The 23,094-nt window shown below is 38.7% G+C and overlaps 1 protein-coding gene and 1 pseudogene across 4 annotated transcripts in view; both read right to left on the bottom strand.

Annotated features, from left to right (window-relative positions):
• LOC101847050 (DNA repair protein RAD50) overlaps positions 1-23,094 on the bottom strand; it is a 59,615-nt gene that overhangs the window by 31,629 nt on the left and 4,892 nt on the right. For all 4 annotated transcript variants that reach the window (XM_005102834.3, XM_013085104.2, XM_005102836.3 and 1 more), the window contains 9 exons: positions 18,179-18,335; positions 17,497-17,586; positions 16,822-16,932; positions 14,284-14,388; positions 13,219-13,292; positions 10,875-10,980; positions 9,984-10,052; positions 8,737-8,887; positions 1,977-2,054 (listed from right to left, as the gene is read on the bottom strand). In XM_005102834.3, coding sequence (XP_005102891.1) covers positions 1,977-2,054; positions 8,737-8,887; positions 9,984-10,052; positions 10,875-10,980; positions 13,219-13,292; positions 14,284-14,388; positions 16,822-16,932; positions 17,497-17,586; positions 18,179-18,307 — 913 coding nt within the window. In that variant the 5' untranslated portion in view covers positions 18,308-18,335. The remainder of the gene's footprint in view (positions 1-1,976; positions 2,055-8,736; positions 8,888-9,983; positions 10,053-10,874; positions 10,981-13,218; positions 13,293-14,283; positions 14,389-16,821; positions 16,933-17,496; positions 17,587-18,178; positions 18,336-23,094) is intronic.
• Positions 20,818-21,079, bottom strand: LOC118478047 (annotated as a pseudogene).

The following is a 23,094-nucleotide window of genomic DNA, read 5'->3' as shown; positions in this document are numbered from 1 at the left end:
AAATGTACTGCCGACCAACACACAATGAATGCATGGGACTGGGACATAGCGGTATAATGTCCGATTGCAGGAAATGCACAATTTGGTAGGTTTCTATAACGTTAACTTGTTGCCGAGAGAATTACCGTAAATATCCGTAACTTATACAAGACGATACGAAGGCGAGTACGGACTTTCAGCAGTCCTGCACTGTCGCAGTTTTTTTACGGAGGGAGTTGATAATGATGGAGGGACAAGTACGGAACTGGCAGAAAGTACGGATTTCTGTAAAAATACGGAAGAGTGGAAGCACTGTTTTTACTATCTTTCAGCCACACCCCTGATCTTCTGGTAAGAAAGATCTACACCTAGCCTTCTCAGACAAGGGCGAAAAATCTTGGAGGTCGCGTGTGCAAGTTGCGCACGTTAAAGATCTCTTGTTGGTTTAAAATCGATAAGAGTAGGCTTCGGCCGCCACCCGCGCAAAATTCAAAATTTCCTTCCAACTGAAAATGTTTAATGTGTCCCGCGTGCTCATATGACCGTATGCAGTTGCGAGGGCCGTAAAACACTTACAAAAAAAAAAAAAGAGAGAGAGAGAGAGAGAGAGAGAGAGACAGAGACAGAGAGAGAGAGACAGAGAGAGAGAGAGAGAGAGAGAGAGAGAGAGAGAATAGTAATCAAAATTCAAAATACTAAAATTTGCTTTCAATTTCAGTTTCTGTCATCTGGTGTTGCTTTCATTCAACCCCATCCCCCTCCCCCAAGTGTATTTTTTTTAAAAATCAATAATCCCCTCATTCCGGAGTCCTATACTTCCCAGCTTTGAATGAACTTTGGTGACCCCAACAATCGCCGGTACTCACAATGTGATGCGAACAGGCAGGTTCACTGACCGGTCACGATGGCAAGACCAACAAGATGCTCGTATAGACTTTCTTTTTTCTTTCCTCACAAGTGAGAGCGCAGGAAAAATATTGATTTATTTTCATGGCAACACAGCGTTTGTAATGCACAACCTGCATGTTACAAATGTTGCGTTATCCAGACTACTACAAAGAAAGGAGCTAGCCTCCTTCAGCCTGAAATTCCTACGAATTACACCACCTGCTGCCAAATGATCAAGTCAAACCTCAAGGAAGAGTGGATGAATGATTGGGCCACAGGTACGACAGGAAGGAAGATGTATGGCCACATGAATTAAACCACTGGTCAAAGATCCAATCAATGAGTTGAGGAGGGGAGATCAATCCATAATCTTCCAACTTAGAACACAACATGTACCCCTCAACCAACATCTCAACCGAATAGGAGTAAAGCGGTCTGCTGCCTGCCCACTATGTGACTACCCCTCAGAGACAGTGGAACATCATCAGTTATGTAGAAAACTAACTGATTTAAGGGGATGTTTTCTTCCCAAGCTACCCCACACATCTAATTGCCTCTACTCCTCAAGACAACAATTAGAACAAACATGCAACTATTACCGAATGGCATCATGCAGAAGAGTTAACGCTCAGATGCTACTGGATCGCTAACAACAACAACATCAGACAACTACCAGCAAATTTCTGGGTTGGTAACGATGGCGAATGTAGACCTTGATTTTCCCGATCAAGCTTCAGTGTCACGCATACACTTCCGCTTGGTGCCATAGCCGCCTGTTCGCGCTAAACATACTCTCAGGCCGGGAAAAGCCGAATGAATATCACAATCGCAAACGGCAAAAATGAATCCAAGGACACAATCGGATTTGGTTTTCAAATATTTGAGAACTTTTATGTATTTTCCTGGGGCAATTTACAGATTTCCTCAAATTCCAGGGGCCCGGCAGTCACCCTGATAATAATCAGATACAAAATGTTCAAGAAAAAATGTATCAAATTATAAACATAAACATGAAACACTATGACATACATAGTAACAAGAGTGGACTACACATTCGTACTCCTCCCTTTAAAGGAGGCATTACTGAAACAACTTCTCAAATATATTACCTGTAAATTCTTCTTCTATCTTGGCGGACAGTTCTTGTATTGTGTTTTCGATCTGCTCTTTCTCACTTTCATATTTATCTGGAATTAAATATACAAAAAAAGCCTAAGTACACCTCAAAACATCTAATAATAAGCAAGTAAGAGACAGTATTTTAACCATGTCAATGAACTAAACATTTTCATTCAAGAAACGAATAGCCAGGGTCTTGAACAAGCTAAAAGGAAAAAAAACCAGCACAGTTATCTTGTGGTCACTTTAATTCTAATGACAACTAACATAGGATATTATTGCACTTAACTCTCTCTGGACGACAAACAAAAACTAGGGGTCAGTGTATCACACTTTTCATTTTCGATAACTATAACTATGGTCAGTATATCACACTTTTCATTTTCGATAACTATAACTATGGTCAGTATATCACACTTTTCGTTTAGATAACTAAAACAAGGGTCAGTATATCACACTTCTAATTAAATAACTAAAACAAGGGTCAATAAATCACACTGCTCCCTTTGGATAACTAAAACAAAGGTCAGCATATCGCACTTCTCACTTAGAATAACTGAAACTAGGGTCAGTAAATTACACTTTTCCATATTTTATAACTAAAACAAGGGACGGTATACTACACTTTTCCATTACATTTTTCTCTCTGCACAACAGACAAACAGTAAGGACAGTACATTTCACTTCCCATAGAAACATCTCAGTGACTACTAAATTAAGGGTTTAAAAGGATATGTATGGTTACCTCTTCTATACAGTTGTGAAATGCTGAACAATTACCAAAGATAGTGAAAATAAAATAAAAGCAACAGAAATGTGGTTTCTTCAGAGACTTGTGCATTCCATGGAAGGAAAGGAAAACAAATGAGGAAGTACTGAAAGAAGATTAAGTAGGCCGCTCATTAATTAAAACAATAAAGAAGCAACAAATACAGTTTCTGGGACACTCGAACCGACATAAAGGCTTTGAACATCTTGTTATCACTGGAAATATAAACGGCAAAAAGAGAAAGGGATAAACCCAAAACAACTTTTCTAGAAAACTTGAACTGATTGGTGATGAGAAAACACCAGGATATAGATTTTTTTAGAGCATTTGAGAGAAGAGATGCATGGAAAGCCAAGATCACCAATGTCTGTTCCAGATCTGGCACTTGATGATGGATAATGTTACCCTTCTCTCTAAAACAAAAAACAACTAAAGACTACAATATGTTTACACTTCTCTCTGTGGGCAACTTACAAAAACTTAAAGATACTATATGGCAGGTTTCACAATTTTATGCGCACTGAGGTGGTGAGATGTTTCAATGCCTATAAAATTATGTTTTGTTGAAATCAACAATTTTTCAAACTGTGTTTGTGTTGTTTGCTTCAAATAAACTAGAAAACCATTAAAATTTTTCATTTTTTGATTGTTCATTTTTTATGACTGATCTTAGGCTGTCTATCGTCACTTTTCAGAAGGACACCATTTCCCATTTTCTAGGTCTAGTCAGATAGCTCATCTGGATAAGGCCAAAAACTCATATTTCCACAAAAATGTGTAGAATTTTGAAAATAGCCTTGAAAAGTTGTTACAACAGCAAATCTGAAGCCTACATGTCCTTAGACCTAGGCTAGGGATCGATAATAGGGCGGTATTTTTTCCACACCTGTCCATCTGAATTAAGATGCTCTCAAAATGCCTTCTAAGCCTACCTTTCTATATGAAGTCTGTGAAAAACTTGCCCCCATGTGAAACTAACACTTATTCTGAGCGTGTAATTTGAAAAAAGTTCGTTTTTTTGTCATAGGTTAAGAAATTATGGGCCGATATATCTCACGTGACCGTGTCCGTCCGACAGAAAATGGCGATCGACCGCGAACAAAGAAAGCTATTATCGATACCACGTGACGGAAAACTATAATTCTTTCCTTGTTCCCGTAATCGCGGGGACGGATACTTTATATTCGCTGCTGGCCTGGACTTCTTGTGTGAACGGTTCGTCCGCAATTGGGTTTAGAATGTTGTCCATCCGATGGCAATCGACCTACTGACGATCGACAAGAATGTTAGTTTTGCGTAAATATTCCGCATTTTCTTATCAAGTCAGAGTTTCTGATAATGTTTCGTGTTTATTCATTCAACTTTGATATAAGACTAGATGAAAAAAAACAAGAATGGAGTAAATAAAGGGAATAGTAAATCATCCCGATCAAAAGAACATCGTAAACGCGCAATTTGAGTCGAACATTCTAGATTCGGATGGACATTCGCAGTCGATCGCGCTGATGGTAAAAAATGCACTGAAGTTTCATGACGGATTCGGAAGGACGTGACATCGCATGGCGTCGGATAGAATGTGTTTGCACGTTTCAGTTTCGCGTGGGTTATTTATTGTTGATCTTAATGTAATTTCGTTCCTTTAACCAAAAAAAAGCAATTTGATGATTTGAAAGGAGGAATATTGGAATTTTGACAGACTTTTGAGGTGAAAAATAGAGCTTGATCTAGATCTAGATCTAGGCTACATTATCTACATTCTTCTAGATCTAGATCATTTGTGGGTAATTTTTTTGGCACTTTTTACTATTTTTAACTACAGCTTGGAGGGCAATTTCAGTCTGTTCTTTCTGTGTTGCTAAGTTAGGGTCTAGGCACCCCTACAATCAGTCTTGGTGGAGTTTGGACTTGGGGTTATAAATTATTTACTTTTTTTTTTTGCTTTTTTTTTTTGCAGGCCATAGATACGAGGGCTGTCCCACGGAAAACCGGAAAAGGTCCGTAAAAGCACAAATCTTTGTCCTATTATAATAAAAGTGTAACACATCATACCTCAACATGTGCTTTATTTCTCAATGTAATCACCATCTCGCTGGACAACCCTCCCTGAAGAATCTTTCGTCAAGGGATTTCAACCAATCGTTCACGGCTTCCACGAGGTCTTCGTCGTCGGTGAATCGCTGTCCAGAAATATGGCGTTTCATTGGTTCAAAAAGGTGATAATCTGACAGGGCCAAGTCAGGACTGTGAGGGGGGTGTAGTAGAACTTCCTAGCCGAACCTTTGGAACCAGTCTTTCGGGACGTTTGCGGTGTGTGGCGTTGTGTTGCCATGCTGCAAAATGATTAACCCCGCTGGTCTTTTTCGGCCCCAACCCATCAAGCAGAGACCTTTCAATAGTGCAGCTCATCAAACTCTATCCTATAGACAGTCGACTTTGAAATGTTTAGCGACTCGCAAATTTTGCGAATTTTTAGGCGCCTGACTGTTTGAATAAGTTCGTTAACGCGATTCTTGTTGTCCTCAGTCTTGGCAGAAAAACAAGATCCTGAGTAAACTTTGTCATTGATATCGGAGTGCCCGGCTTTGAACTTACTACATTACTCATATACCTGTGACTTTGCCATTACTTTCTCCCCATAAACTGACTTTATTTCAGTGTGTATTTCTAGAGGTTTGAGACCTTTTGCGGTCAGAAACCGAATGACAGACCTCACTTCTACCCTTGACCAATTTTCCAAGGGGGTAGCTATCTTTTGAGAACTGCTGTGCTCGTTTGGTTTGTGCGATGCTCATGGTGCTCAATCGGGAAATTTCTAAATGATTGTTTTACAAGTGTGCGTTTACAGAATGTGAAAATATTGAATAGTTTTCAAATTACAGCCAAATTCCGGTTTTCCGTGGGACAGCCCTCGTATTATAGATTTCTTTTCTAAATATTTTTCAATTTTAAAGCATTTGATACTAGATCTAGAATAAAGAGTTCACCTACATGTTAATTTCTACACCTTTGCAGGTGAGATCATGTATAAGGCCAATGAAACAATGTTCACAGACTTTTTTTTACCCCTTTGCAATTTAGATGTATGCTAGAAAAGAAGAGTACATTGTACATCATTTGTCTACTCCTTTCATTTGCAGATCAGGTCCTTCTTGTTGAGGACTTTACCAAGAATAGAAAAAACAACTTACCTTTATGTAGTGAAGTCTGCCCACTTCTGTAAGAGGCAGATGACACTCTATCCAGTAGTCTCTCATTACAAAAATGACGACAACCGACTCATGACACACACAATGAATATATTCATACCAGACAACATTACCGATGATTTCAACATGGTTAATCACCTGACAGTAGGACTTGACAATGTGACAAAACTGAAAGACCCCCACTTTCAAACTCACATCTCTGCTATACAAATAATGTGAGGCACCGTGGTGAAATCAAGCACTTGTCAAAATAGTGAAATCGAAGGAGCAGGCAATTTTCTGCTAGTGTTAGACAGTTTTTATGAAAATTTTGTTTTTTGGCTCAACGCCTTTTATGCCTTCAGTCGCAAATATTTTGACTTCTCCTCGAGATTAATGGGTATTATTTTCATTGAAAGCAAGACAAAAATAATTAAGCTTTCAGATGGTACCAATAACCCCGCATGTCCAAAATTCGAAGGTCTGATCCGACCACGTCATGACACATTTATTTTTAATTTTAAGCCTTCCTGAGGATTTTATTGCTTTTGTGTTTCTTTTCTGTATTCAATTGCCAGTTCAGTGATGTGTGGTTTTATTTGTATAAATAAGGGATTTACGCGTATTTCTGATAACCCCCCCTGATATCACGAAAATCTCAAAATTACTCTGCTTCTGAGGCAAAATAATGCACCTTTCCAAGGGTTAAAGTACACAGTGTTCTCTTTTTTACCACACACTGTTACTTAATATTCATTTCCCATTGGTTTTCTGTGTTTATGTGATGTATTTTTGGCAAAATAACCTTTCAAATGATATTTTTCCAATTTTCACGGGAGATAACCCAATAATTAAAAATTATTGTTTTGCCTCTAACTTGGGTATCTTTCTGTGAATTTTCGTAAAAACCTGTACTTTAGTACATTTTAAATTACTTTTTCATATTACAAAGAGCTCAGGAAAGTTTTGTGCTTTGTTTGACAATTATAGAATACTATACTTAATTTTTTATTTTAACTGCAGGGTTATGTAACAAATTGAGTAATCTGGGTATAAATCTTAGGTTTCCAGCTTTTTTTCTTCCTATGTAAGCTGTTTGGGTGTTCTTCGGTGGATTGTGAATATTTTTGTGTTATATTTGTGTAGTTTATGTGATTTACAGAGAGATTTCAGCAAGCTTCTTCATTTAGTGAGAATCAGGGGGAGTTAACTTTGAAGGTCTCTTACGCACACTGCAATGAGCTGACGCTCATAAAATATGAATTTCTAGTATCCTGAAATGTTAAACTTTCAAACAGTATATCATATGTCATGTTCTGTAACACTTCATATTTGGTCAATTTTGGGAAATGCTGAGCACCCAAATTGTGAAACCTGCCATATTTCACTTCTCTCTCAACAACAAAAACCTAGGACACCACGTTTAACTTCTCTCTCTCTCGATAACAGACAAATACTAAGGGCAGCATATTACACTTCTCTCCCTAGTAGCTAATTTCTCTCTGAGGGTAGCTTACATTGAGGACATTATATTACACTTTTCTCCCTGAACAGCTAAAATTAAGGACATGACATTAAACTTCTCTCCCTGTATAGCTAAAATTGAGGACATGACATTAAACTTCTCTCCCTGTATAGCTAAAATTAAGGACATGACATTAAACTTCTCTCCCTGTATAGCTAAAATTAAGGACATGACATTAAACTTCTCTCCCTGTATAGCTAAAGTTAAGGACATGACATTAAACTTCTCTCCTTGTATAGATAAAATTAAGGACATGACATTAAACTTCTCTACCTGTATAGCTAAAATTGAGGACATGACATTAAACTTCTCTCCCTGTATAGCTAAAATTAAGGACATGATATTAAACTTCTCTACCTGTATAGCTAAAATTGAGGACATGACATTAAACTTCTCTCCCTGTATAGCTAAAATTAAGGACATGACATTAAACTTCTCTACCTGTATAGCTAAAATTAAGGACATGACATTAAACTTCTCTTCCTGTATAGCTAAAATTAAGGACATGACATTAAACTTCTCTCCCTGTATAGCTAAAATTAAGGACATGACATTAAACTTCTCTCCCTGTATAGCTAAAATTAAGGACATGACATTAAACTTCTCTACCTGTATAGCTAAAATTAAGGACATGACATTAAACTTCTCTCCATGTATAGCTAAAATTGAGGACATGACATTAAACTTCTCTTCCTGTATAGCTAAAATTAAGGACATGACATTAAACTTCTCTCCCTGTATAGCTAAAATTAAGGACATGACATTAAACTTCTCTACCTGTATAGCTAAAATTAAGGACATGACATTAAACTTCTCTCCCTGTATAGCTAAAATTAAGGACATGACATTAAACTTCTCTCCCTGTATAGCTAAAATTAAGGACATTATATTACACTTCCCTCTCTGGGTAGCTAAAACTAAGGACAATAGATTACACTTCTCTCTCTGGGTAGCTAAAACAAAGGACAATAGATTACACTTCTCTCTCTGGGTAGCTAAAACTAAGGACAATAGATTACACTTCTCTCTCAGGGTAGCTAAAACAAAGGACAGTAGATTACACTTCTCTCTCTGGGTAGCTAAAACAAAGGACAGTAGATTACACTTCTCTCTCTGGGTAGCTAAAACTAAGGACAATAGATTACACTTCTCTCTCTGGGTAGCTAAAACTAAGGACAGTAGATTACACTTCTCTCTCTGGGTAGCTAAAACTAAGGACAGTAGATTACACTTCTCTCTCAACAACAAAAAATCTAAGGACAGTGTATTACACTTTTCTCTCTGCAGCTCGCCAATATCATGCGCACGGTTGTTGAGCTCGGCCAGTCGAGTGCCGATGGGAGCCAGTTTGTCCTTGATGTGCTGGACACTGTCCACTGAAGCGGCCAGTTGAGTCTCTAGTTGCTCCAGGTCTCCTGTCAGCTGTTGGCCACACATTCCAACAGAACATAATGTTACTTCTTTACAAGTAATGCAATCATATACAGTCTATAGACAGTCGCACAAATACATCACCTTCCTTTCTCATCCTGACGTAAATACATACAATATGTAAACATATGTATACGATAAGATAAGATACATCTTTATTGTTCAGATTCTGGCACATTGGTTTGTTGCTTCACCACATGTACACACACGCAGGCCTACAATCACATGTATAATATAAATGAGCAGCAATATAAACGATAATAATCTTAAGATATACACACTCAATGTTAAATGATGCCTGCTCTATCGTAAGTATACTTATACAAGATGGTTAAGATGGGAGCATTTTGATAGATGATGGTAAAAATTACCTTCTATATCTTTCTTTGTTACAGATCAGAAGCCTAGGTCTTTTACTTCTGACTGATGTTTTTATTTGAGGGAACAAGGGATGTTTGTTGTCTACAAAGATGGAATTAATTTTTTAGTGCAAGTTTCTATGTACAATTCATCCAAGTAAAGGAATGTAGATGTTGAAATTTTACATGCTTTCCGTATTAATCGATTTAATTTTTCTTTATCTTGTTGTCTTGTGTTCCCGGCCCATGCAGTAATACAAAAATTGATCATACTTTCTCACACAAATTACATGCCATCTGCAAACATATATCTCATATAAACACATACAATCTACAAACATATATCTCAAACAAACTCAGTCACCATCCTTTTTCACCCTCATTCAAACACATGCAATATGCAAATATATATCTCACACAAACACATGTATCCAGAGTATTATCTTAATCAATCATTAAATGTATCTATAGTGTCATATCAATATAAGACTACAAGTATTACTAGTACTCCAAAAGAACAAAAATAAGACAGGAAAATCATAACTCTTGAAGGAATTCAAATCACATTGTTCACATTGTCTTAATGCCCTGCCAGAAAGGCTACTACAAGATGTCAGAAAAAAGCCTGCCCTTCTGAAAAACTGGTAATTTCTGATATTTAACAAAATAATGCATGTCTCTAGTGAGTTTGCCAGTGTGTTGGTGCATATAAACAACTCCCCACTTACCTGTTGGGCCTTGTCTTTATGCTGTTTCAAATATTCCAGCTCTTTTTTACCTTCTCTGATTTCTTGATCCTGTACATGCAATAAAAGAAAGTTTAGTTTGATTTGAGTAAAAAGAAGCACATGGACATAGTGTCTGTCACTTAGAACAAGGAAAGAATAAAGCAGACAGACAGACAGACAGACAGAAACTAAAGAGGTAAAGAAAAACAGTAAACGAGAAAATTTTGTAAATGGAAAGAAAGAACTCCCAACATACAGTCGACATTGTCCAAGACAGCCACCCACTGTCGAGGAGAAAAGAGTTGCCTTTGACAGTGGGACATCTCAAACAGTGGCATTATAATATTTTTTTAATGCTGTATGTCTGGCCTTTTCTTTACATCAAATACCTGTTATTGTGCCAATGTAAATTTCATCACCCTTCACATCTTCCTATTTCACCAAAAACTCCCACTCCATGTTCATATGCTCATTTCCCCCTATTTCATCACAATGCATAAAGTGTAATATCTATAACATTGATTTTGGCAGTTTTGTAAATTTGCAACAAGCACCGTACATATAGCATAACTTCTGTTTCCCACTGCTTGAAAAGTAGTCCAACCTGTTGTATGTACTCACAGACATCTTGCCAAATTGAAAGCACAATTTAAAACACAAGACTTTCAACACTAAAAATGTTGACCAAAAAAACAAATTTTTTTAAAACCATAAAAACAAATTTAGGGACTTACAGGCAATCAGTCACTGTTCCTTGCCATCAAAGAGTCCACATAATGAGCCCCAACAGCAAAAAAAGATTCTCTACGGTAGATATATACTTTACATTCTTCAAACAATAAAATACAGCTACACAATAATGACACTTGAGTATAAGAGTCTTTAACTTACCTGAGATACTTTCAACTTTTTAATCTCTTCCATGACTTTTGTATAGCGCGTGGAAGCAAATATGGCATCAAATTTATCCTTCAAGGCCTTCCCTTCACTGAGAGGCCTGCAATTGAACATTGGCAAATAGAATCTCACCGTCAAGTCTTTCAAAGCAAGAAAAAAATGAAAAAAAGCACAGAACAGAAAAAAGAAAAAGAAAATTGGAAAAATTTCAGTCAATAGTGCTTTTGACAAAAGAACTGTGGTCTCCGATGCTTGAAAAGTAAACCCAGATAAAAAAAAGACATGACAGACACTGCAGCTTAGAAGCAACTTGCCTGATAACTTGCATGCTGAACCCCTGCAGGAAGAAATTAGCCAGAACATCCAGGTCAGCCCTTGGGCACCCCTTGTGTTGGCAAAACTACCCTGTTATTTTAAACCAGTCTTAAAACTTTTCTTTCATTGTGAAAAAACCGTAAATCTTGCCAGCAAACAAGGGAACAGAGGCCAGTCTTTCATTCGACTGCTTAATTCCAGCTCATGAAGTCCAGTAATGAATTAGTGGCCAACATTAGAAAGAGACATCCCATTGACAGGGTTGTAAAAATAAAACATGTAAAACTGTGAAGTAAGCAAAATCTATTTCACTTTGACTAATCTAAACCAGTGCTTCCACCAGCTGAGGCTGAAAAGTAAGGAAAATTCTGCAGGGGGTCTGGGGGCCTGCGCCCAGCAGGGTCCAGGGACAGCGTCCCGGTGGGGGGCTTAGGGGGGCGAAGCCCCAGAAGAAATAGAAATTAAGTGCTTTTAGAGGGCTGAAAATGGCATTTGGGAGCCTGTTTGAAGAGATTGCCTACAAATCATAATATTTGTTTTTTCACCAACATTTTGTCTTGTTTGATTTCTTCACCAAGATCTACATAATAATTAATACATTTCCATTGATGACATAGTTTAAAAGCAGGTTCCCTTTCCATTGCTACTATAATTCAATTAATTTGTCATCGCACCATTGATAGAAAGCAAACATGGGAATAATGAATAGATATGTACCTTCACAATACAGTTACCCGGCGTATACCCTAATTTTCCTTAAATTTCACGTCCAAATGTCGCATGTCACAACCTCGGAACACCACTTCTAATTATTCTTGATTTTAGTAGTTTTAGGCTGGTTTCAGCATAAATCTCGTTCCCGTGCCGTAGAATCTTCGTATTGATCATTTCTCTAGATCTAGACAAATTGTGAGGCAGCGTGGTGGAATCAGGCTCTCGTCAAAATAATCAAAATGAAGAAACCTGCATTCTTCCGCAGGTTTGTGAATTTTAATCAATTTTTTGGGGGGGGCTCAACACCTTTCATGCACAATAAAGAATTCACTTCTGTGTGGATTTTTCTTAAAAACGATTAAAGGCACAAAAATGTAACTTTTCAGTTACCAAGGACTTTTAAGCTAAAGAAATAACTAATCTTTGGCAGCCATTTTCTCACAATTTTGCCTCTGAAAATAGGTGACCTCCACCTCCTTCATTCACAAATATCTCGACTTGTATTCAAGATAAATGAATATTTTTTTCATACAAACAAAGAAAATTGAACAAGCTTTAAGATGATACCAATAACTCTACATGCCCAAAAATTGATGAGAGCTTGATTCTACCATGCTGCCTTACAATTTGTAAAAAAAAGTTTCTTACTGACAGTATTTTCTGTCTAAGATCACATGTCAATTTACTTGATCAACGCGCATATTTTCCAGCCGCGACAACAATCCGAAGATAGACTGACGGAATGAGTGAATGATAGAAAGGAGGAAATTAGCACAAAAAAGTTCGCCAGATTTTGATCAATCCACAGGTAAAAATTAACTGCCAACCAACCCGCAAAGAATGCATAATGTGGCATAGCGGAACAATGGCTGATTGCAGGAAATGCGCAATCTGGCAGGTTTCTATAACATTAACTTATTGCTGAGAGAATTATCGTAAATATCCGTAACTTATACTAGTATTAGACAATACGAAGGCGAGTACGGATCTTTTGCTACGGAATTTCGGTAGTCCTACGCTGTCGCAGCTTTTTATGGAGGGAGTTGATAATGATGGAGGAACAAGTACGGAAATGGCAGAAAGTACAGATTTCCGTAAAAATACGGAAGAGTGGAAGAACTGCTAAACCCAAAATGATTAGAAACTCTCTAGAAAGAAGTCTACCGGGTGATAATACATCTAAGAAAAGACAATTCATTCAAAATTAATTTAATACATGATTCACAACCGAACTATGCTTACGCTTCAAGAAAATGGGATTTACAGTAAGTAACCCAGCACACTTTGCAAAACCATGATGAATACATACCAATTGGAATCTTCTTGATGGCAAAAGATGACATTCTCCAGCACAGCTTTAGAAACACCGAGGGCTCCAATCATCTGAAATAAACAAGCAGATGTAAACGCTGAACAATTTCAAAACCATCTAGCTTCTCCCTCTCCTCATTCTAAAAACCAAAACTGGACTACCACTCCAAAATGCAAACCATACAGTGGATGGGATAACAAACACAAAGCAAAATGGCAGACAGAAAAATGCTTTCCTCATTCACACACAATTTCTTTTATTTTCATCAATCCTCTTCAAAAACAATATTAAAAAATCACTAAACACTGCATCAGAGGAACCTAGCAGCGATCACATTTAGGCAGATCTGAAACAAATCTACATAAGTTGAACTTACAGTGACAGTTTCTATAATATCTATGTTACATCTTCCCAAAGTCAGTATATGTGTCACGACGCGGTGGAATCGGGCACTCGTCAAGTTTTGGGCATGTAGAGTTATTGGTATCATCTTAAAGCTTGTCCGTTTGTCTTGCTTTGGATGAAAAAATATCCATTTATATTGAATACACGCCGAGATATTTGAGAATGAAGTAGATAGGGGTCACCTGGTTTCAGAGGTAAAATTAGTGAGAATATGGCCATCAAAGTTTAGTTATTTCCTTAGCTTGAGAGTCCATGGAAACTGAAAATTTACATTTTTTTGTGCCTTTAATCAACGTTTCCAATAAAATTCATACAGAACTGTGTTCTTTAATGGGCATGAAAGGTGTTGAGCCACGAAAAACAAATCGATAAAAATTCAAAACCTAGCGGAAAAATGCTAGCTTCTTTACTTTGATTATTTCGACGAGCGTCTGATTTCACCACGCTGCCTCACATATATAAAACAACATACTTGCTCAAAACAACAAAAATGCAATAATAGTCATTTGGTGCAAGAAAACAGTAAGACAGACAAACAGAGACAATAGAGGAGAAGGGAAAAAAGGACCTGCCAATGGATTCCTCAAACCATCCACAACATTGAACTTAAAGGCAAAAAAGAACATAAGCCATGTGTTGCCAGCAGGAAACTGTTACCTCTCTGTTGAGGTCAGCACACCGGGAGGTGATGGATTCCTTCACTCCTTCCCTCGTCTCCCTCACCAACACGCCATCAAGAGTTTTCATTTCTGTTTTTTTGCCCTGTCAATATAAAAAGGAGGACTGAAGAGAGGTGCACGTTCTTTCACACCAGCTTCCAGATACTGATGACTGTTCAAATCATGAGGAAGTATGATTCCCCCCCCCCTCCCCCCCAAATGCATTCTATAAGATGTCACACCTGTCCTACACAGAAATATGCCATGTCACCCCACCCCCTCCCCATTACATGAAAACATCTGGCTTGGGGCTAGTAGCTTCACAGACACAGAAAAAGGGCAAATATCTACCAGAGGTAGGACTACAGGTATCTAAGTCAACCGCTAAAGGCCCAGAAGAGTGGTCAAGACTGTAATATTCCAAAATGCAAAATGTGTGAGATGTAGGCATATTTGTTGAGATAAAGTGCCAGATCTTTTAGGTCACTTTTCAGTTACAAAAGACATTCAACGAGCACTTAAATCAGCGAGCTCGCTTCAGGGTGAACAGCCCCCGCAGACATGGCGTCGCTCATTTTTCTCCCAGAACGAACTTTATCTATTCCCGGAAACCATCCATTGCACCTGCATCGTGAACCATTATTCATTCAATTAGCCGATTGCATGCGACCAATCAGAGGCTTTTTTTTATACCAACACAAGCTTTGTTGGCACACACATGTGTCTACTCTGGTGCGGGGTCGGATAGGCGGCCTGCACACGAGTGACTGTGTGTGCATGTCGGGGAGGGGGGTGGGCACTAGCGGTCCGGGCGTTGAACGTCGCAGATACAAACGCGTCAGTCTTTTTTCCCCCCCCCAAGGCAACTGATCATTATTACTATGACAAGCTAGTCTTGACGTAGATTTACGTAATGAATTGTGTGCTGGTCTGTGAAATCAAAAGTTGCCATATGCTAGGCTCTGTAGATCAACACAACTTTTTGGTAAACAATCGAGATGACACAGGCGAGTGCATTTGAACGAATCTGTCTTTTTTTTTTTTACACAGCTCATAATATGCAGGTATGCAGGCATTTCAGGCACTACTTGTGACTTTTCTTTACATTACTTGCTCAGTGCTTGTAATCTACACAAAACCTTGTGTTTGCTATAACGAACACTCGGATTCAACGAGATTTTAGGTCATGCCCGGCGACCTCGTTGAATCCGAGTTCCACTGTAGTTTACAAGAGTGATAAACATACAAAAGAAGTAGAGGAAAATGACGATAGTAAGGCAGAGGAAAGAAAAAGCAGCAGTTCCCCCTATGTTGTTCCGGCACAGTATGAGCATGCATTGATAAATCAGCCCTTATTTACAATTCGACTGTGCATAAGAACATATTACTATCCCTCCTTTGGGAATGGCCTAAAGACACCTCAGTCAGTAGAGCAATAGCAATAACTTGAATGGCTCAAGTAGACCCATGCAGTGTGAGAGTTGTAAGAACTGTGGGAGGGCAAGATGCAGTGTCACTGAAAATCTGCCTGTCTTGAACAGAAAGCTACACTATTGTTATAATTTACTATCACTCACCCAATGAAACATGTACATGTTAGTTAACACGGTTTACAAGGTATGAAAGATGCCGATTCCACACACGCCCTGCACCAACACGCGCTTTGCAGAGAGCTCTAAATATAATCAAAATTCTGAAATTTGCTTCCAAGTTTTTGTCCTCTGGTGTTGCCTTCAGCACCCTCCCCAGAGCGTATCTTTTAAAAAAAATTAATAATCCCCTACCGGTACCCATTCCGTATCTTGTGATGCGAACAAGCGCAGGTTCACTGACCGGTCACGATGGCGAGCCCGACAATCTGAAAATCGGACGACGCTTGTATCTTCTTTTCTTTTTTCCCCCCCATAAGTGACAGCACAGTGACGAATCCGAGTATTGATTAAATTTTATTTGCGCGGTGACACAGCGCTTATACTGCACAACTTGCATGTCGCAAATCTTGCGTTATCAGTATATCGCCGGCAAATTTCTGGGTGGTAAAAAATGCGAAAGTATATCTTGATTTTCCTGATCGAGCCTCGTTGTCACATACTTTTCCGCCTGCTGCCATAGCTGCCTTTTCGCATGAAACGTACTCTCAGACAGGGAAAAGGTGAACGAATATTATTTTACAATTGCGACCGGCAAAATCGGAGTCATGTACCGCGGCTAGGGTTCACTGAAAAGTTTTGCTGGCTCCACCACCCTGTACGCAAGTTAACTTATGACTGTTTACCAAATGTTTACTACCACCACAGCACATTTACTACCATTTGGGACCTTTACGACCAGGGTGCCAAATTTATGACTTTTTTACGACTTGACAACCTTGCTGGACACCCTGAACATGTCACAGCAGACTATATTCCTGTCTAAAAAAACATTATAAATCACACCACAAAGCATGAAAGAACAAGTTCTTTGACGAATATTCTTTATACATCAGCAATTAATTATAAAATTAACAGACTCACTGGATCACCATTTCCTAACTGACCTTTCCATCTTTAACTCTAGCTATCACAGATCTCTCCACAGTCAGGGCAGCACCAGTCACATCTTTGATCATCAATTTTACCTGACCTTTGACCTCACGTTCATTTGTCAGCTGAAAAAAGAAGAACTGTACAATTCACACAGTAGAGACCATTTACCTACATGCTTGTGATGAACAATACAGACAATTAGGCAAACTGTGCTAAACCACATATCTGTCCCATTCTATCTCCCAAACAGCTAAATTTTGAATCTTTTTTTAAACTCAGAAACATTTCATTCAGTCACTTTAATACTAAGTTTCTAATATGTACAATTGAAAACGTATGACATTTCCCCTTTCCAACGTCAATCTCAGATGTAATTTACATAACATGTCCTCCCCTAGGGTCAGAATAAAACAGACTAAAGTAAAAATAAATTACAATTTTAAAAAACCCATCATCATTAGGATGTCTGAGACGAAAAGACCATTTCCCAGCCAAATTCACAAAATGTAAAGGTAAAGATGAGCACAAGTCTAAAGAAGTGAACCCAATTCAGCATACATCATTTAAAAATAAAATTTTCTTTTAAAAATCCAATATGATATGGAACCACAAACACATGACTTTCCTACAAAACTATACTGTATTCTAGCAGCTGACACTGACTTGACAATGGGAGATCAACAAACCTTTGGGTCATGAACAAACGCCGCTCCTGCCCCCTTGCAGCCTGGTGGCATGTCACTTGTGGTTGCATATTTCAAGCATTCAATGATCGTCTGAGATAAAAAAAAAATATATATACATTTAAAGCCATTCAGTTAACCATTGATCTCTTATTGATTTCCACAGTAGGAAAGATGTGTTTGTCCTTTTCCAAAATGAGTGAGGATGGTTTATATTTTACACAAACATAAAAACAAGTGTCAAACTCTGAAAGAATTAAATGTTAAGGTTGTTGCATTTATGAGAAAATCAGTTTAAATCTGTGTGCATAATGATGCCCAGTGAGAACAGACTCTTAGTCATTTTGGGAAGACTCATCAACCACTGTAAGCAGCCCTTCAGGTTTAACATGTTAAAAAAACAAAAACAAACTGAAATCAACTATTTCTATTGCAATGTGACCAAAAAAGGTTACAATTCAAAAAGTTGTCAGAAAAGTGAACAATGAATACAGATGGCATTTCATGAAGTATGTTTTAAATTAAATAAAAATTTTACTAAAGATTAAATGTCACTGAAATAGTTTATTAAGTTGGTTCAGTACAACAGTGATCTGAACAAACAGGCAATCTCACATACAGACAACCCCACAGAAGAGGTAAACCTCACATACAGGTGATCTCAGCAAATTAAAAAAATTAATACCGTTTTTCCTGTGCCATTCGCCCCCAGGATGAGAGTGAGCGGTTTAAAAAACTTCACTTTCATAAAATCAGAGGAATCTGGACCGAAGCTCCGGATTCCTTGAATCCCCATTGCCTCAATGGTTGACATCTTTTCAGGATTTTGTTGTACTCAAAACCTAAAAATGGGAATCAAGAAAATAAATTCAAACAAAAATCACTTAATCTTCTACAGTACAAAGTTAAAAGCAACAGTTTTCAATACTTTCTTTTACACATTGCAGTGCTAAGACTTGGAGATAAGAAAGGACAAAAAACATCTTGAATTATGAAAAATTTGAGTATACAGTCCAACCTGCTTTAACGGTCACCAGTATAAGACAATCACCTGCACAAAAGACCACTGTTTATTTCCTCCTTGCATTTTGTATAATGACACTGCTCTGTAAAGCAGTCATCTGTCTAAGACAACCACTTTCCTCCTCGACAACGGATAGCTGTCTTAGACGATTTCAACTGTATTTTTCAAAATTTTCTCTCTAAAAAGAGATACACATTTCACTCTTTTAGTTCCATTGTTTCTGACCGGGTTGACAGAATGACAGCTCATCTCACTTAAAAGTTGTATAGGAGATGTGGGTGGGCTTATAAGCTATGACGGATCACACGCCTCCCTCATCAGCAGCTGAAAATTAGTTATTGACCGTTCAACTTGGATATACAGTCAAAGAGAACTACACAAATATAATCGTTTCAGTTATTGGACAGACTTACAAACAAAAGTCAATAAGGACAGGTGAATGAATTATGATGGCTCATCCATGGCCTCAGACCTCACCACCTGCCCCACTCCCGATACATTCCTCTATCATACATCTGTCTGCGATTGAAATGTTCATAGGCTGGTAATGGAGAAGGATAGAGAGATTCCCCTTTGAGCATTTTGACCAGTCATGACAGAAAGTGCTTTGCCTACTCAACCTCATTTGAAACAAAACTGCCAAGTTCTGTTCTACTAGCTCTAACCATTCCATCCCTCTGCAAGGTGAACAAGAGGAGAAGAGGTGCAGTGTGGCAGTAGCTCTTACTGATGTGAGCCTTGAGCAGTGCAAATGGACAGGGTGGTATGGATGTGAAATTTCACTGCTGTCTGTCTTCAAAGTGCCTAAATGGTGTATTGGCATGAAAACTTGCTTGGTTAGCCAAAGATATGAAATCTAACCTCAAGTGCTGCCCTGATCCTGTGACCTGCTGCGGAAAAAGTTCCCCAAATTGTTGTACAGTACACATGATACAAAGGAAGGGCGGCATTGATGACTGGTGGATTGTGCTTATTACACTTATGAGGCTAAGGGTGGAAATAAAGAGATATTCCATCGTTTCTGTTTTTCATTGTTCAAACGAGGTCCTAATGAGATGCAACATAGGATTAGTAAGTGTGACTCGTGCCATTATCAGAACAGCTAAGATGCCACTTCAGAGGTTTTAAGTTTTGACTACTGCTTGCTGACTACATGGGTGACCCATGCTGAATTCCTCTAAGACAGAAAAAATTCAAAATGTGCCAGATACATTTTTTTCTGGTTCCTTGTATCTGTCTTGGACAGTTTTGACTGTATGGTAAACGTTTGCTCCTGCTTCTTTGGCAATAATGTTCAGAGTGCCAGCAAAAAATACTCCCCCCCCAACCCCCCGTCTTATTACAGGGCTCCCCTTTACGCACAAAGGTGCATATATTACGCATTAAATTAAACCCGCAGACCACCCCCTTTAAGTTTTGGTTGTGCGAGAGCTTTACGCTTTATAATTTCATTTCAGGGGTTTGCACGCTTTAAAACGAAGGTGGTGTGTGTCTGGCAAGCATCATTTCCCCCTTTCTCTATCCCAAAGCCGAGTCAATGATTTGACGACACACCCACACACATGCAGGACAGTCACCTTCTGTGTCAGAAAAAGTCGGCTAGTCGACCTACTTATCAGCTGCGCGAAGTTTCCAGCAACACAGGCTTGCTTCAGCACAGAAGCTAGGCCCACATTCTGGTCGCTCACATTTGCCGGTATCATTCGAGTTTACCCCTGCCGTGAGGTTACATGCTTTGTCCGAGTTTTGGTTAGTCGGGCCCGTCATCAAGACCCGTCAGTAAAACTGTTCCAATCGCGGCGTGTGAGTTCCGTGTGTGCCGGGGACCGCCGTTGACGCGGTCAATTTAAGTTCATGCACATTGGTTGAAGCGTCTTTCGGGACTTGTCCGAGGGGAAGGGAGGGGGCATGTAAAACACTTGGACTAGGAGACCGTGACATGATACTTCAGGATTTTTTTAAAAATGATAAAACACACACAGGCATGCATGTGCGCTCACACACACACTCACACGCATGCAGAGGGAATAAACATGGATATAATAAAGGACACCCCAGATCCCAATTTTTTTCCCCACTGAGATCCTGACTTAAATTTCATAGAATGGCAAGTCTATTTTTCTTGGAGTATTATAGTCGGAGTTGACCCCTTTTGGTTCGTCAACTTTATTTGATTTTTGATAGACCCAACTGCTCAACCACCACCACTCTTCCCCCCTCCAAATGGACACAACTCTAATTTTAATCAGTATTCTTCATTTATTTCTTAAGTTAATTAAAATCGTTAGCTTTCAATGATAGTCATGGTCACTCTATGCGTGTCTGAGTGAATGTACGAGTGAGATAAATGTTTGCAAGCAAAAAATCTTAAAATTAATTATGAGATATTGACTTTTTTTTTATGCGGACGATGACCGTCCACCTGATATAATAGAGGGGAAGATTTCTCCATCCCTCGGGTGCCTCGGGCAGTATCCGCCTCGCTAAACCAGTGGGCACTAAGGCCGGAGAAGCTGAGAACAGATACCACCTTCGATCTTAGCCAAAAGGCCGAAAAGCGATATATTGACTTTAACCCTTTAAGTTTCTAAAACAAGGGTTTAAATACCCCTTAAAATAGTAAACCAAAGGGTGAAGAAACCTCACAATTTTCTCAAAGTGAGTTGTATTCAGTTCAGTCACTAAACATTAGTTTAGTTTGATACTTGTTTGGTTTTAATTTTAAGGTTTATTGTGAACATTAACTGCAGAACCATTTTTTGCCTTGTGTGCTGGCTATGAGAAAAAAGTTTTTAAAAAACCCCTGTTCGAATGAATTTAGTATTTTTGTCCTCTAACATTCCTCACATTCATTTTGATGTCATTTCAGTTGACACCCTCGCTAATTTCTATGATTTTTTTCAAGTGGTTCAAGTTTTTTTTTATCAGTAAAACACATTCACATGAACTGTTGACTTTATATTTGTCTGAATCTGTGATCATTGTTGTTTTTTGTTTAACTTATGCATGTAACATTCCTCACAGTCCAGGGAATTGGGCTTTTATGGCACGCTGTGCTAGACCTGATTATCAAAGAGGTCTGGCATTTTCAGAACAAATAATAAGACCTTACTTGAGACAACTTGCCACAATGCATTCACTGGAAACAAATTTGAAATTTGAACATAGATGTTACAAAATGATAATTTACAGTACAGGTGGAATGACCCATCCATGTAAAACGTGTAGCCTACATGAGACGGGTGCATGAGTAAAAAAAAAAGTCTTTTTTCCAGAATATCTAGACTATATACAGTAATCGTACCGGGTCCGGCAGCAGGTTTTTTTTTGGTAGCGTCAATTACCACCGAGTGACGCAGTGGCAATTGACAAAAATTGGCTTTTGTCAATTGCCACCGAGTGAAGCGGTGTCAAGTCTGAAAACAACACTATCTTTAGCATTATACATAATGTGTGTCTAATGGGTCAATTTGTTTTCAACTAATTTCATTGGACGAGCATCTAGTCTAGAGCCACGGTACCAACTTCATGTGTTTTCAATGAGACGTAGGCCTAGATCTAGGCTAGCCTTAGCCTACACTTTGGTGCAGAACTAACTCAGGCAATTCTAGAAGTAGAAGGTCACAAACGCACACAAACTCAAGCAGAAATTCACGTTATATTGGGGAACATAAATCAGGGGATGGGGGTCAAGAAAAGACACACGCACACATACACACACACACAGAGGGACAGAGAGGCGAACGCACAACACCGAGCACTCGAGCACAACAAGCTAGATCTGCCCACCACAACGCAAAAGAGCTCCAATTTACTCGGTGGCAATTGACAAAAAGTCAATCAATTGCCACCGCGTCACTCGGTGGCAATTGACACTACTTTTTTTTTAGTTTTCAGGCACTGGAGTACAAAAAATTCGTTTAAAATTTTGTTTTTAAATCTAACCCCAAGAGAGTGGCAAACAAACCTAAAGCAACATCAATTACTTTCGTTGACACTACAGTGACAGCCGAATTTTGCTAAAAATAGTCCTACTTAAGACACCTTTTCTTCACCAACTGAGCAAAACAGCGAGCAGCTCTTCCCCCGGAAGAGTTAACATTGGTTGTGGATGAAGGAGCCTGTGGCCTAGATTCTACTTTTTGTTAAACTCTGAAAGCTGGCGTTATTTAAATATGAGGCCCTATCAAGGATGAAAGAGAATTTGCATTTCAGTCCCGCCGTTTTTGCCCAAAGGGGGGGGGGGTGTGCCCGGATAGTAACATAAAATCCGTAGTTTCTCATCCTTCAGGCACATGAGATAATATAATACCAATGGTTATATGATAAAGAATCAAGAATTTGTGCATAATTTAAATAATAGTAGAGTCACATACAGCATATCAGCTCAGTCAGACACCAGTGTTGTACAGTCAGATACCAGTGTGTAATACATACAGTCAGATACCAGTGTAGTTGAGAGAGCCAGATACCAGTGTAATAGAGTCAGAAACCAGTGTAGTAGAGTGGGTCAGATACATACTCATTAAAATAGCTATAAATGGTGAAAACCACTTTAGACAAACTATCATTGTGTC

This window comes from Aplysia californica, unplaced genomic scaffold, assembly GCF_000002075.1.
Source record: "Aplysia californica isolate F4 #8 unplaced genomic scaffold, AplCal3.0 scaffold00344, whole genome shotgun sequence".
NCBI lineage: Eukaryota > Metazoa > Mollusca > Gastropoda > Aplysiida > Aplysiidae > Aplysia > Aplysia californica.
The sequence above is the reverse complement of the archived record's forward strand: the minus strand, read 5'-3'. Positions and strand labels throughout refer to the sequence as shown.